This window comes from Panthera pardus, unplaced genomic scaffold (assembly GCF_024362965.1).
Source record: "Panthera pardus isolate Hobbes unplaced genomic scaffold, ASM2436296v1 HiC_scaffold_1, whole genome shotgun sequence".
Lineage (NCBI taxonomy): Eukaryota > Metazoa > Chordata > Mammalia > Carnivora > Felidae > Panthera > Panthera pardus.
The window spans coordinates 11,285,258-11,301,246 of record NW_026526654.1 but is presented as its reverse complement, the minus strand read 5'-3'; the positions used below and the strand labels follow the sequence as shown (position 1 = coordinate 11,301,246).

Genomic DNA, 15,989 nt, shown 5'->3' with positions numbered 1-15,989 from the left:
TGTGCTTTTCCTGAGAGCAGGCTAGCAACACAGAGCACATTTGGGGGGCCGAGGTCGGCCTCCGGCCATCAGGGGACAGTGTGACCCCCAGGTACTGAAGGGACTCTGGTATCCTTGTAAGAGGCATACCTGCCCAGGGTATATTTGCACGAGCTGGGTCACTGTAGGCAAGTCTAGTTATGAATGGGTAGAAGGGGACACTGGTGCCTTTTGGGGTCCTGGAGGCCAGGGATGAAGTGAAGGTGGCCGTGTGCTCACCCACAGGCCCAGGAAATGCCATCTCGGCAGTATGGGACAGCAGGGGGGGTGCAGCCACGGCCTGCGGGGTGTCGGGGTGGGGGGGGGGGGGGAAGAGACGGACTGAAAGCAGGGAGACCACACGCTCAGCCATGCCATGAGCCACGCGGCCATGTCCCACCCTGTGACTTGTTCTCACCCTGGCATCCAGACTCTTCCAGAATCGGCCGCTGGAGCACGGCCCAATTATGTCTCCCACAAAGGATGGCACACGAGAACCATGGTTGAAAAGGTTACATGCGGTGTGAAGAGACCACGGTCAGAGTGCAGCAGTGACTGCGGGAGTGGTTATGTTGTTTCCTATGATTAACACGTTACCTGTGTAGCCAGAAGGGAATGTAGGGACGGGTCCTCACCCCTAGTTCAGCACTGCCCAGGGCTCAAGGTGCAGGCCACTCCGTCCTGACTCCTGTGAGACCTGCGTCCTGATGTCGGGGCTCCAGTGTTCGTGGGGTCCTGCCATGGTGTCACCCGGGGACACAGGGCCAGTGTCAAGGACCAATGTTGTCGAGGAGGTTTGAGAACCGCCCCTGTCCATCGGCACCATGAAGAATGCACATTTCGGGCATACAGCGTCACTGTGATTTACTTCCATGTTCACTGAACAGCTACAATAGGAAACTTTAATGTAAAGCTTTTACAGAACTGTGTCGGGAGCCCTCAGCTCCCTGGTCTGCGGTCCTGACCCAGCAGCTCCCACGTGGACGTGCTGCTCCTGTCCTGCAGAGGAAGAAGGTTCTGGCTGAGTGGACTCCCTCAGCTCACGGCGTGAGGGGGCGACGCAGGGCTCACTGCCACCACCAATGCTTCCACGGGCCTGGGCCACCTGGGCCTGCTCCTGCATCCGTCCCCAGCCGCAGCGTCTCCTCCCCAGTACATATTCCCATGGGTCCCTCGTGTCAATGGGGCAGGGGGAGGGGTGGTCCTCTGCTCACGAGCGCCATCAGCCCAGCGGGTCTGGCTCGGACCATCCCGTGTCTGCGTGCCCCCACCTGGTTTACACAGGCCCTCGGGGTGACGGTGCCCCCGGCCGTGGTGGCTCACCTTAATGCTGATGCCGTGGGCGGTGAGGTCCTGGCGCAGAGCGTCACACGCCTCCAGCAGGGGCTGCCTGTCCAGCCGCTGCTGCCGCTGGGCCTCCCCGGTGGCCTTTCCGCTGGCCAGCGCGAACTGCCGGACCTTGAGCCGGAACCGTACCAGTTCCTCCACCACGCTGTGGAGAGCGGCCTGGCTGCCGTCGCCTGGAACGAACTATACCCAGGGGAGCAGCGTGGTTAGTGAGGCCGGGAAGCGGCCGTGTCCGGGGTGGGGGGTGCAGCACATCCTCCCTGGGCTGGGCCCTTGGCCCCTCTCCACACTCCTGGCCTGCACACCTGGGTCACCAGGCAGAGCTCCCCATTGCCACCCACGTCCTTAGGAGGGAGGGGTCCCCGGGAGGCCAGGCGGCCGTGCCAGGAGCTGCGAGTGCACAGATGTGATTACCAAGAGTCGGAAAGTCCACGCCATACCGACTAATGGAACCGAATCTGTTCCCTCTAACCAGATACTCAAAACTGCATAGACCTCGCACGTGGTTCGCACACTGGCCAACACTCCCCGTGCCCAGGGGAGAAATTTCAGTGGGTCGCATGCATCTGAAGCTGCCAGAAGTTGTCTCTCCCCGACACAGCTTCTTCCTTACGGGAGGGGATCCTAGCAGCTGTTCACATGTGTGAATTACACATTTCACAACTGTGGGGTCAAGCTTCTGGAACCTATACTATCTTCAGTTACTGCTTCTGCAGTAAAAGACGATTTTCCAACTACAAAAACGTGAGCCCCAAGTGGGAGCCGGTATCAGCTGCCGAGGCGGGGAAGGTGAGGGAGCACTTTCTGATGAGGGCCGGGCCAGGCAGGCCTCTTCTTACTCAACAGCACAATCTGGGAAGAGAGATCCCAGCACGCGTGTGACGGTCACACCTGTCTGAAGCCCTGACCTTTCCCCTCCTTCCCTGGTCTCGCAGTCCTGAAGCCATCAGGCAGGACAGCGTGGGGAGGGTGCCATGGAGGTGGGGCCCTGGAGGGGGTGTGTGTGGAAGGCTGCCTGAGGAGGAGGCGGGGGGGGGGGGGGGCAGGAGACACCGAGGGGCTCGGCCGGCAGCTTACTCTCAAGAGGCTCAGGAAAAACGTCCTCTGTGCAGCTACCTGCGTTTTGAGTCTTACAAAGTCAACACCACACAGGAGTACACGTGCAGAAGTGACAGCAGGCAGTCCGCATGGGCTCCCTGCAGCTTCCGGAAGGAAGATACTAGCTCTAAGCCTCTTTCCTTTTTAAAGAATGTGTTTTAAGCACGTAAGTAAATTCAACACAATTATCCACTGAAATGAATGTTTTAAAAGGGGAAAAGTCAGTGGTTCCTGCACATAGTCCTAATCCTACAAGTGAGGCCTGAAAAGAGAAAGGTGTACCTGTCTGTCTGCCAGAGAGATCCCGACGGTCTCGAAGAAGTGTTCAATGTAGGACACGATGGAGCCGAACACGGCAGGACTCCTGGGACCACTGGGCTCCTGGGGCAGATCACCCAAAAGGGGCGCTTTCAAAGCACAGGAAGTGACGTGGAACAGAGACCTGGCAGGTGCCCGCCGGTCCCGGCTTCAGGTCCTCGTGCCGGGAGGACATTCTAGACTCAGTCCTAGAGCTGCCCCTCACCAGCCCGCCGCACGACAGGGAAGCCACATCACCCCTGCACCTCAGTCTACCCATCTGTAACACGGGGATCTGGTAGGTCTGAATGCTTGTGTCCCCCAAAGTTGGATATTGAAACCTAACCCCCGGTGTGATGCTCTCAGCAGGTGGGTCCTTGGGGGGGGGGGGTCACTGGCTCACGGGGACAGAGCCTCACCAAGGGGATTATTGCCAAGGCCCAAAGATGGGCCTGGTGGGGTGGGCACAGTTGGGGTCCCAACACACAGCTTCCCCCAACGTCCTAGTTCACATCCCATCAAACTCGGGTTCTCCCGAGTTCCCCTGAGCAAACGGGGGCATCAGGAGGTACTTCCTGTATCAGCAAACACGTGATGCTGCCTGTCCGTGTGTGCAACCTCCCTGCTCTGGGAGGGCGGGTCCCGTGCAGGACAGGGCAGCTCCCAGAAGTCAGGGGAGGCCTTGGGGGCCACCCCAGGAGGTGGCAGGGTGGCATCCCTGCCTTCCCGCCGATGGAAAATGCTACGGCCGCGTGCTGGGGCTACCTTAGTGCGTGCCTGCAGCTGTCCGTTCCCGCGGTGGATGAGGTCCATGACCGCGTCCACCGCTGCAGGCGTGTCAAAGTCGTCTGCCAGCGCAGCCTTCACAGCCTCCCTGGTGTGGCGGAGCCTTGGAGAGACACGGGTGTTCCTCAGCGCCCCCGCCCTGCCCAGCACAGGGCCCTCCCCACTGCAGACGCCCCTACTGAGAACTAGCCCAGAATCGTCACGTTACCCCAGAATTCAGAGGGAGAAAGCCCCTAAAACCCAGGTTTGAACCCCTGCTATGCGTGTGGGCAGCTTGTAAGGGTTTAAGAATGCGGTGGTGGGAAAGGCAGCATTCCTGCGAGGCCAGGCCGCATTCGGCCCGCATTACACAGAAGTGGCCTGGGCAGGCTTGGAGGGAAGGACGGCACGAGGTCAACCCCCCTGCCCAGGAGCCTGCAGGCAGGGCACCTGGTTGCATGGTGAGAGCCCGGCCTCCCTCGGAGGGCAGCCTCAGGTCCCGACGGGCCACCTCAGGGTCACGCAGTCCCAGCAGGCCACAGCAGCTTGTGCCCTGCCCCCACCCCATGAACCACACCTGTCTGTGGGCAGCTAGTCAGAGCGTCTGGGATCCAATGGCCCCTAGGGCCTGCCCCCACCTCCCCCAGGTTCTGAGTGCGTCCTGCTCCCCACACCTGGCTGCAGCCTCTCCACCTCTGTCCCTCTGCTGTGACAGCCCTGCCAGCCAGTGCAGTCTCCGTGATAGTCCACCTCCCCCCGCCCCCCCCCCCCCCCCCGCAGCCATGGCAAGGACGTGCAAGTGTCCCTTGGCCCTCCCCTCTCCTGCACGCCTGCTGCCTCATACTCTGAAGCTTCGTCTGCAACATGAGCTCCCTATTGTCCACCATTACTGGACATCCCCCCACTTCCTGCGAACTCCCCGATTTCCAAGCAGGTGGAGCCCCGGGACCCTTTCCGGCATCATAAGCAGCCCTGAACTGGGGCGGCAAAGCCCCTGGACACTCGCCCCTCTGGTGGGCCTGCGTCCCTGGATGGTGGGGCAGTGGCTGCTCTCCAGCCTGGCCTGAGTGACCAGGCAACGAGGAACAGGCCACAATTAGGGCTCTCTGTCACAAAGCAGAACCTGGCCTCCAGAGTGCCGAATGGCCTCTACCCCCTCCCTCCACCAGGCCCAGTAGTGAGGAGCGCCTAAGGCAAAGAGGGTGTCCACCTGTCCCTTGTATCCGCCATCTAGATGGCTGCCGAGTCTTGCTGATGGTGCCACCCCCCCCCCCCCCCACCTGTCCCAGTGCTCCAGGCTTTGCTGCTTTTCCTCCTAACCAGACAAGCATTTCCCCAGTTTCCTGGGTCTTTCCAGCTCCTTTCCATCTCTGATGTCAATCCCTGGTCTTGTGAACACATCTAACCACTTAACAAAGCAGCAGAACCAGGCGATTTCCACGTGGAGGGTCGGGGGTCCCCCCATGTCCCCCGCTTAATACTTACCTCGGCTGCCTTGTGACCACAGACACCCGCGTGCAACAGCAGAGGGCAGGGGGACACACACTCATGCAGACCCTCAGGTCGACCCCCGATCAGGTCTGAGCTCAGCCACCAAGGCCACCCCCCTCCACTCAGCCTCGCACCCACCAGCCCTACCGAACCATGGAGCGAGGCACCTGGAACCTCTGTGCGTCACTCACCAGCACACCAGTGAGTGCCCTGTCCGGGCACGGGTGTCACCCACCCCTGCACAGCTGCCCTCTGAGGGCGTCCTCGTCCCTCCCCAGCAGGACCACCACTCGCCTGAGGTGCCGCATCAGCCCCCAGAAGCCTCTGCCCTCTCAGCAGCCCCACATCGAGCACCCAGGACCCTGGGGCGGATGGGGGGCACCCACCTCTCCCACAGCAGGCCTTCCCCGACGGGGCCGCACACCAGCTGCCCCTTCATGTAGGCCCGGGCGTCCTCGATGAATGCGGCTGCCGCCAGGAGGAGGTGCTTGGCCTCCAGCATGGTGCCATCACTGTAGTCCACGGCTGCGGAGGGGACACGTGTGGTCACCTGGGGAGCTACTGCACTTCGCAGCCACAAGTGAAGCAGCAGACACAGATACCACCGCCCCCCTGCCCCCTGGGACCGCGAGGGTCCGCCCCGCCCCAGGCCTCCCCTCCTTGGAAGACACGGAGAACCACCCCCAGTACGCCTGGCCAAGGGGTTCATTCCTGCGGACAGGAGATCCTGGGCCCGGAACCACTGCTTGGGGGATCAGTCGGTGGTGGGGACACGGGGCTTGTATTTCAGGACAGGCCCTCAAACTCAGCGTTTACAGTGAGAACGCACTCTCCACCTGGGAGGGGGTCACCGGGGGACCCCATCCAGACCCACACAGAGCAGGGCAGGGGCTGACTGGAGAACCCACGGCCTCCAAGACACAAGCTTCTAGAATCTTCTGGCCGAGCGCTGGGCTTGCACTCAGAACCCAAACCCACAGGCACGAGGGCAGCCACACTTACAAGGCTGTGCTTCCTCCCCAGCCTGAGTGTGGGTCCTTCGAACCACTGGGTTCGGCCCCTAGCCGCGGCCTCACCTGACCTGTAGCTGCTTCGCATGCAGAAGAGCCGGAAGACGTCGGGGGAGAACGTCTTCAGGAAGTCCTGGCAGAGAAATCAGGGAGAACCCAGAAATTATAACGTGCGCTATGACCGTGTGAGCCAACCCCACTTACCAAGACGTCGGAGTTTTTATGGACAGCTTGGTTTTGTTTCCACCCTATTTGCACGTTCCCCACGTTTCCCTTCAGACTGCGTCTGCGGGGAAGGCCCCCTGCTCTGCGCTGACGCAGGGGGTCCACACCGATGTTGACCTTGGGAGCCCCTTGCCATGACATGGTCCCAAGAGGATGGGCACAGCTCCAGGCCCCATGATGGCAGGGGTCCCAGGAGCGGAAGCCGCCTGGGACATCAAAACAGGCCAGGACCAGGGTCAGACTGAGGGCAGAGACCAACTCACCCTCCCACAGGCTGTTCCCTGACGCACTGCAGTGAGGCGGGCACCCAGCTCGTGTTCTCAGAGGATACCCTGCCCCTGGTTAAACTGAGGAAAACTAACAACCTGTCATTTAAATTCTTTTTAATTTTTTTTTAATGTTCATTTACTTTTGAGAGAGCGCAGGAGCAGGGGAGGGGCAGAGAGAGAGGGAGACACAGAATCCGAAGCAGGTTCCAGGCTCCCAGCTGTCAGCACAGAACCCAACGCGAGGCTCGAACTCATGAACCGTGAGATCATGACCTGAGCCAAAGTCAGATGCTTAACTCACCGAACCACCCAGATGCCCCAAGAACCTGTTGTAGAAGTTGTTAAAACAACCCCAAACCCTGTCTGTGGTGGCTGGTGAGAGGCACTCGGCGACCTCACAGGGCAGGGATGCAAAGACAGGCCACTGGGCACCGCTTGGCCTGCCTGGGACACTCAGACCCAGCCCACGGGGGCCCACACCGATGACCAGCAGTGGCCCCGAGGACAGGCCGGCTCCAACGGGACCCTCTGACAACGTGGGGTTTGAGTCAAATGTCCCTGCGTCGTGGACTCTGTGTAAGCAAAAGGAGACTCTCTCAGCCCTTCTCCCGCTCCACGTCTAGTGGTGGCTTCCAGCCTCCCCTTGGCCATAGGGACCCACATGTCACAGCTGGGGGGGACGCGGTGGCCGGGACCCTGCATGAGGACCGGTGGGCAGCTCCCTGGAGGCAGTGGCAGAGCCTGTCCCCTGGGTTAACATGACCGCTGGCCTCCTGGGGCCCGCATAGCAATAACAGGACGCCCGGGGCTGACGTGGCCTTGTGGTGGTGGGGGGGTGGGGGGTGGATGTAGCCCCTTACATGCTGAGTACTTGCTACACTGCCAATGGCAGAACCTACTGGAAGGCTCCCACGACTTCGTCACAAACTGCTAAGCTGCACTGCGTCACAACAGCGTCTGCCCCACCACGGTGACAAAGACACGAGGCGCGGAGAGCTGACAAGCGGCCCACACGGCACCAGATCCCTGCTCTGCTGCGGGCTCCAAGCTGCACCCCACTTAGGTCTTACTTCTGGGTCCCTTCCCCACTGCGGTCTGTGAGGCTGTGTGAGCAGGGCAGCTGAGGCACAGGCCCCTGGTGTCACAGCTCCCGTGTGCGGCCCCGGTGGACCCAAGTGCCCATCTGGGTCTGCACCTGCAGAGCGGGGGCCGGGGGGGCAGGCTTCCCGCGCGGGGTCCCCTCAGCTTGGGGCCATTTCTTGAGAATTCCTTCCCAAAAGCACAGGCTCCACGGCTCTACAGCCGGGTGTGAGCTGCTTCCTTGCGAGCTGGCATCAGGGGACCCGTGCCGCCCCGCCCCCCTTCACTTCAGTTCCTTGTTGTTGCTACTGCTGCTTGTGTTCTCCTCCCAAGATGTTGCCAGATGTCGGGTGTGTGCAGTGGGAGTCGTGGGGAGTGGTCTGCAGCAGAGCAAAGCGGTGCATCTCCTGGGTCCCAATACGGCCACACCCAGAATGCACCTGTTCTGCACACGTCTGTGTTTTCTGTGAACTGGGTACCTTTCCTTCCCTGCTGACTTTATGCTTGTATTTGTGCATTTAGTAAAAACATTTAAAGACTCTGTGGTAATACAGCCATTTTATGTCTGATGAAGCTCTCTGACGTCTCTAAACAAAGACAGCCTCCCTTCCATTTTCGTATATTTCTGGGTAGCTGTGTTCTCTATTTCACTCCAAAAAGGGTTTTAAGATGTTAGGATGGTAGGATTTTATTTTTATTTTACTTTACTATTTATTTAGTATTAGAGAGAGAGAGAGAACATGAGCAGGGGAGGGAGCAGAGGAAGAGTCTTAAGCGGGCTCCACGCTGAGCGGGGCTCAATCCTCCAGCCCTGGGATCATGACCTGAGCCAAAATCAGACACTCCACCAACTGAGCCACCCAGGTGCCCCTACGATTTTATTTTAAAGGGGTTTTCCTCCCATTCAGAATTTTTACCCCCTTAGGGGGGTGGCGCCTGTAGAGTATAGTACTTTGAGTAGAAATCTGTAGTCTTTCTACAGCAATCAGTCTCTGGGGACTAATTCCTGGTAATAACAGAAGGAAAAGGCAACCGCATCCAACCACCAAGCAAGAGAAACCATCAACAAAACGGAAAGGCAGCCCACGGAATGGGAGAAAACATTTGCAAACTGTGTATCTGATAAAGAGGTGAGTATCCAAAATCTATGAAGAGCAAAAGACAACCTGATTCAAAAATGGGCAAAAGACATGAACAGACACTTCTCCAGAGAAGACATCCAGATGGCCGACACCTGAAAAGATGCTCATCACTCATCATCGGGGAAATGCAAATCAAAACCACTATGAGACACCACCTCACACCTGTCAGAGTGGCTAAAATCAACAACACAAGAAACGATAGGTGTTGGTGAGGATGTGGAGAAGAAATAGGAACCCTCGTGCACCGTTGGTGGGAACACAGACTTGTGCAGCCACTGAAGACACTGAGAACCACCAAATAATACAATTTAAAGGGTGAATCCTGGGGTGGCTCAGTCAGTTGAGTGTCTGATTTTTGGTTTCAGCTCAGGGCATGATCTCATGGTTTGTGAGTTCAAGCCCCATGTTGTGCTCCATGCTGACAGTGCAGAGTCTGCTTGGGATGTTCTCTCTACCTCTCTGTCCTTCTTCCCCCGTGTGTGCTTTCTCTAAAATAAATAAAATGAAAAAAAATGTGAATCCTCTGTGAATTATATCTCAATAAAGGTGTTCTTAAAAACAAGAATTGCAAGGAAACTTTAACTTCACTCAGTAGTTTTACCATTAATAAGACTATTGGTATTAACATTTTAAATATGTCAATTTTAAGAGAAAGCATGAAGTTGATGTGCTGTTGTAAGGAAGGAAACAAGATTTTTCATAAAGAGGGAAAAGAGCTAAAACCAGAAAGTCCTATAGTATGGGACTGGATAGTTCACAATGAACTCCAGGGACCAACTACACGCACATGGGTTCATCTCCACCAGCTCTGTCCCCTGAAGAGGCCTGGAAACAATGTCACTCTTGCGGTAGACACACCGAGCATCCAGATCTTGGTTCGAGATTCCATCTTCCCGCAAAGGCAGCGAGCTCCTTGGGGGGAGTGGCAGCACTGGGGCAGGATGCAACGGGAAACGGGGCCAAAAGCCAGGATGCGCGGGGCATTTCCCCCAGAAGAAGGAGCCTCTTCCCCGTCCCTCCCCCCTGCCCAGGCCAGAGCTGGAATAATTTCAGCACAAAAAGAATGAAAGCTGAACTGATAATACACAGAGTGAAAATAAAAGCTTAACTCCTAGTGGTACCAAAAAAAGAACAGACAAGCCCCCGTCTCTGAAAAGGACTGCCAGCCAGGGAGTGTGACGGGGGCAACAGCACAAGATAGCGTGCTTTGCAGGGACCAGAGACACGCACGATGGGGTGAAGCCACCAGAGCATGAGAAAACCACAGACTGGAGGTGGTCTGGGAAGAGGACGCCCCATGCAGATCACCTCGCCGGTTCTCCATGTTCACGAAAGACAAATAAGAACCTCTCTGTCAGCGGGGCGCCTGGGGGGGCTCAGTCAGTGAAGCATCCGACTTCAGCTCAGGTCATGATCTCACGGTCTGTGAGTTTGAGCCCCGTGTCAGGCTCTGTGCTGACAGCTCAGAGCCTGGAGCCTGCTTCTGATTCTGTGTTGCCCTCTCTCTCTGCCCCTCCCCTGTTCTCCTTCTCTCAAAATAAATAAACTTTAGGGGCGCCTGGGTGGCTCAGTCGGTTAAGCGTCCGACTTCAGCTCAGGTCACGATCTCGCGGTCCGTGAGTTTGAGCCCCGCGTTGGGCTCTGGGCTGATGGCTCAGAGCCTGGAGCCTGCTTCCGATTCTGTGTCTCCCTCTCTCTCTGCCCCTCCCCCATTCATGCTCTGTCTGTCTCTGTCTCAAAAATAAATAAAGGTTAAAAAAAAAAAATTAAAAAAATAAATAAATAAAATAAATAAATAAACTTTAAAAAAGAAAGAAAAAGGGCACCTGGGTGGCTCAGTCGGTTAAGCGTCCAACTTCAGCTCAGGTCATGATCTCACAGTCTGTGAGTTTGAGCCCCGCATTAGGCTCTGTGCTGACAGCTCGGAGCCCGGAGCCTGCTTCAGATTCTGTGTCTCCCTCTCTCTCTGGCCCTCCCCTGCTCATGCTCTGTCTCTCTCGGTCTCAAAAATAAACAAAAACATTTTTTTAAAAATTTTAAAAATACTAAAAAAATACAGAAAAAAGAATCTCCACTGGTGGCCATCCCTTACCCGAGCAGTCAAGCCCAGCGTCACCAGCAGGACAGCCTGACGCTGTGGCCCCAGAGGGATGCTGCGTGAAGCCCACAGCACCACGGAGGAAGTTTCCCACCAGAAAGATTGAACCTGAACCGAATCAGGCCTGAGGCCTCGCTTCCAGTTATGAGGAAAGACAGGAAACCACAGATATGCAAAGGACATATGATACAGGACACCACAGACATGCAAAACGTGGGCCATTCACCAAAACTGGCCTCATCCCTTCAAAAAGGTTAACACCACAGGGAGAGGCTGTTGTCGATCAGAAGCCAAAACAACCCACCCAACCAAACAACAGGAGGATATAATTGCGTGTGAGGAGGGAGGAGCCCCGGTCACCCGCTATGGTGATGTGTGAACGCGGTGCCCAGTGAAACAGCCACAACGGGATGAACGCTGTCTGTGCTGGCGCGAGGTCCACGGAACACCCCCAACGTGGGAACAGAAAGCGGATGAGGAATGCCGGGGCCGGGCCGGGCGGGGAGATGCTCAATGGGGAGAGTGTCGGTTGTGCACGAGGAGGAAGCGGCAGAGCCGTCCAGCCCGACAGCAAGGGCAGTCAGCACGACCGCGCTGTACCCGCAGAACGGTTACGACGGGAACTCGGTTCCGTGCCTTCCCACCACGGAGCATTTCCCCTGAGAAGCCTGGAAAGACACGACCCGCAAACGCAGCACGCGAAGCTTCACCGGGTCTTGGTTTTAAAAACACCAGGCTCTGAGGGACACTGGACACGTGGAAAAGTCAGAACGCAGACTGGGGAACTGGTATTGAGAAGCCACTGCTGACGTGTCACTCTTGTCCTCAGGAGTGCGGGCGGGATGGGGAAGGGTCGTGACGCCTGCGGTGTTGAACGGTTCAACGACAGTGGTGATGAGACACACATACACCATGCATACGTGCACACACGTGCACACACGCCCACCACTCCCTTAGGTGCAGGAAAAGTGATAACTCTTGAACCTGTGTGGTGAGCGTGTAAGTAACTTTTCTGCAGGAAAACGTGTCTAAGAATGAACACTTCTGCTAAAGAGGAGTCGATAAAGACGCTTTTATGAGAAGGACCCCCGCTCTGGCTTCCAGCCCGCCCCGTCCACGGAGGGGGTGCGTTCTGAGGCCCTGTGTACGCCTGGACACGTGATAGCACCGAGCCCCGTGTTTACTGGTCTTCCCTAAAGAAACATGCCTGTGACGACGTTTCATTGTAATTGAGGCACAGCACGAGATCAACTACAGGACGGCTGTGGCAACATACTGTGATGTAAGTGCCCGTGGCCTCTGTCTCTGTCGACATACCTTCTGGTCCTGTTCTCGCCCCTCTTGTGAGAAAATAAGCGTCCCCTGGGATGACAGGAGGGCAGTGGCGCAGCGTGAGGCTGTCACTGCCTCTGGACACCGGTGAGTGAGACCGCAGATACGGGGCCGGCTGTATGTAACGTAACTCTGGTGGGGACAGCTCTCCGGGCCGGGTACTCAGGGGACAAAGGTCTGGTAACTGTCCTTGTCACTTCAGTATTTGCCATTACAACCGTGTTTGGCTTCACGGCCCCAAACACGAAGACCGAAGTGTTTGGAGCGCTCCCATTGGCTCATGTGCTTTCCACTCGTGTGGACGCCCCCTCCCACCCCTCATCCCCACGGCGCAGTGATGCTTTTCTCAACAGGTGGCTTTCAAAACCACAGGCAGTAGGGGCGCCTGGGTGGCGCAGTCAGTTAAGCGTCCGACTTCAGCCAGGTCACGATCTCGCGGTCTGTGAGTTCGAGCCCCGCGTCAGGCTCTGGGCTGATGGCTCGGAGCCTGGAGCCTGTTTCTGATTCTGTGTCTCCCTCTCTCTCTGCCCCTCCCCCGTTCATGCTCTGTCTCTCTCTGTCCCAAAAAATAAATAAATAAATAAATAAATAAATAAATAAAATAGTTTAAAAAAAAAAACAAAACCACAGGCAGTGAAGCCCCAAAGCCACAGGCCAGCAGGCTGGTGGTGGGACAGGAAAGGGTAGGTGTGACTCGGGGTTGAGTGCGGGAAGGGGCTCAGGCAAGAAGGTGGCGTGAGTCCCAGCACGCAGGAGGAGCTAGGCAGCATCCATGGGGAGGCCGCCCGGAAAGGGCAGGGGGACGCGGAGGGCACCGCCCCGAGAGGGCACCGGGTGGCAGAGTAGGGCTGCCTCTACCCCCAGACCGCACGTTAAGCTGGGAGGTAGGAGAAGCCTGTCGGGGCCACGGGACAAGGACCTGGAGCACGGGGGTCAAAGACCTGGGGTCGCCCTTCCAGACAGGCCAGCGGTGCAGGGTTACCTTAACAGTGATGTAGTTTTTCAGCGATTTGGACATTTTTTCTTCTTTGCCTTTCACGTGCAAATGCCCTGAAACAAAAAACGGTGATTTGTGCCAAGTCTGGTGGGAGGAGGAGGAGGAGAGGGCTGGTTCTGTCGGAGCGCCAGGCACCACTTCCCGCAATGCTGCGCTGCATCCCCAGCAGGCACACGCCCGCATCTGTGTGGATAGTGTGCCCCCCCAGACCCTCACCCGTGCCCCACCCCCCCTCCCCAGACCCTCGCCCACGCTCGGCCCCCCAGGAAAAGGTAACCCACAGCCACGCCTGCTCGAGGTCGGCAGGTCTGCCCCGCCCTGTCCCGCAGACCCCTCACCCCAGGAAAGGACAGAGCCCGGGGCTCTGCAGACCCCGCACCTGGCAATACGTGCCGGTTTTCGGAGGTTCCAAAGCGCGGGTCTCTGCGAATGATCCGATTGTGTGCTGCAGTCTGCTGGCACGGGCCTCTCAAGGGCCTGGGAGAGTGTGTGAGTGTGAGTGTGTGAGTGTGTGTGTGTGTGATGGGAGACAAGAGCCCACGTCAGGAGCTTCTCAGTCCCTGCTTTCACACGGTTTCCTTCCGGGGCGGGGGGGAGTGGGGCGCGGGAGATGGGGGGCCTCACCTCTCCCGCAGAAGATGCTTCTGCCTTCTCTGACAGGAGCCCGAGCACAAGGGAGCCCCAAGGCCAGTTTTTCTGAGAACTGGTTAAAAAGTGTAGCTTCCAAACAACTATGACCTCAAACACATAACGTCATAGAACACATATATACCAAACACAATTAAAACTCTCTTAGGGGCACCTGGCTGACTCAGCTGGAAGGGCATGTGACTTGCTCTCAGAGTGGCAAATTCGGGCCCCTTGTCAGATGTAGAGATTATAACTAAACTTAAACGCTTTTTTATTAGTTTTTTTAACTAAATTTTTTTTTCTTTTCAAGTTTATTTATTTTGAGAGAGAGGGAGAATGCGTGGCGGGGGAGGGGGGCAGAGAAGGAGAGAATCCCAAACAGGATCCGCACTCAGTGCAGAGCCTGACTCGGGGCTCGATCCCACGAAGCATGGGATCATGAGCTGAGCCAAAATCAAGAGTCGGGGCGTTCAACCGACGGGGCCACCCAGGCCCCCCCCATTTTTTTTAATTGACAATATTTAGAAAATGAAATACATCCGACTACTCATCTTCCGTTCACTTACTTCAGAAGAGGGGTGTTAACCCTCCTGTGCATCAGGAGACACCAGTGTCTCTCCAGGACAGGGTGACAGCAGAGTGGCAGAGAGCCCGCTGTCTTAATAGTTTGTCACAGTCGTCACAATGCAGCAACGAAAACCCTTTTCTGTTCCCAAACCGGGGGTGAACAGGACCTGCTTTTCTGTGGCCCCCAAACACCTCGTTAGTGACTCCTGGAGGGAAGCAGGAGGGGCGCTGGCCCGCTGTCCCCTCTGGTCCCTGGGCCCACATTCGCTGACAGGCGCAGGAGAAAACTAAGTGACCAGGAGCACGACCATGACGTGTGGTACAGGCCCCCACACAGCTGACCCGGGGTGGGACACAGCCCTTCATTCCGCGGAGGCTCCCTGCCCGACAGGCTCTGCACACATTTACTCGACGTGGGCCTTCCTCTCCAGTCCCCAGGCCAAAGGGAGGCTCTATTTCCCGAGGTTCCTGAAGCCAAGGGTGGGCCCCTGACTGTGGGCTACACTGGGCTCCGGGGGTCACTTCTGAGGCGCCCACCGGGCTGGCCCTGCAGCATCACGGGGCTCCTGTCCCCTCCAGGGAGTCGCCAGCGTGCACACCACCGGCAGAAATGCAGTTTGGCCCCTGCCGGGTTCTGTCCCGGAGCGGGTACCAGACAACTCACTGGCCCCGCTTCTGCATTTCCTCCACACGCTCCTCCAAGGAGGTGCAGAAATGGGCTTGGGGTGGCAGAGACCCACGACGGCTGTTCCAGGGCACAGCGGCAGACGTGGCGGCGACTGTGGGGGCAGTCGTTGTCCACTGGAAAACGTGGCAGTGGACACGCTTTGGGCCAAGCAGCCTCAGGGCTTATAGTCACGGACGCCTGCATGAGTGAGGCCGGGCCTCGTGCGCCAGCCAGCAGAGTGCCTCTGCCAGCGCTGCCCCAGCGATGGAGAACATTCTGCACGCACTAGTCAGCCCTCCCGCCCTCGTAACTCCAGTCCCATCCAAGGAAGTTCACATCCGGCGGACTTAAACTCCAACACCTTGACAGAGGACAGGTTCTTCCCCTGCGAACCGAGCTATGTCTTTCCAATTGTGACAGAAGCGACAGCACCGAAATAGAGCACAGTCAACCTGAAGTCACGACTTACCAGAATGCAGAAAATAATTTCCCCACTGCCTGCACTGATGGAAGGCCTCGCACTGGGCGATTTCGTTCTCGTGATGCGGGAAAGCTAAGTCTATCCCGCCCGAGTGGATGTCCAGCCGGCTTCCAAACACCAAGCTGCAGGACAGCACAGAGTGGGGGGTCAGTTCAAACAGCACGCGTCTCCATACCCCGTCTGGCGGCCAGCCCTCCTGTCCTTTGTGCAAGGATCAAATGGATCTCAATCTAAAATCAGTATGTGTGATCATTTAGCTGATGCAAAAGGGAGAAACTGAAATTCTGTTTTTACTTCATAAATCCCTGATTCATAGTTTTACATCCTAGTAAAGAGGCTTAATTCTCCTTGTTCTGGATACAATATACTGTTTTTGTTTATTATTTTTTTTAATGTTTATTTATTTATGAGACAGAGACACAGAGCCCGAGCGGGGGAGGGGCAGAGAGAGAGGGAGACACAGAATCCGAACAGG

General features: G+C 57.1%; 1 protein-coding gene across 3 annotated transcripts in view; it reads right to left on the bottom strand.

The window, feature by feature from the left end:
- Positions 1–865: 865 nt before the first annotated feature.
- The window catches only part of CARS2 (cysteinyl-tRNA synthetase 2, mitochondrial), a 45,075-nt gene continuing 29,951 nt past the window's right edge, over positions 866–15,989 (bottom strand). For 2 of the 3 annotated variants that reach the window (XM_019443903.2, XM_019443902.2), the window contains 8 exons: positions 15,503–15,636; positions 13,155–13,222; positions 6,093–6,159; positions 5,403–5,541; positions 3,526–3,649; positions 2,746–2,870; positions 1,342–1,548; positions 866–1,017 (listed from right to left, as the gene is read on the bottom strand). In XM_019443903.2, coding sequence (XP_019299448.1) covers positions 921–1,017; positions 1,342–1,548; positions 2,746–2,870; positions 3,526–3,649; positions 5,403–5,541; positions 6,093–6,159; positions 13,155–13,222; positions 15,503–15,636 — 961 coding nt within the window. In that variant the 3' untranslated portion in view covers positions 866–920. The remainder of the gene's footprint in view (positions 1,018–1,341; positions 1,549–2,745; positions 2,871–3,525; positions 3,650–5,402; positions 5,542–6,092; positions 6,160–13,154; positions 13,223–15,502; positions 15,637–15,989) is intronic. The other variant, XM_019443904.2, reaches the window with a different exon arrangement.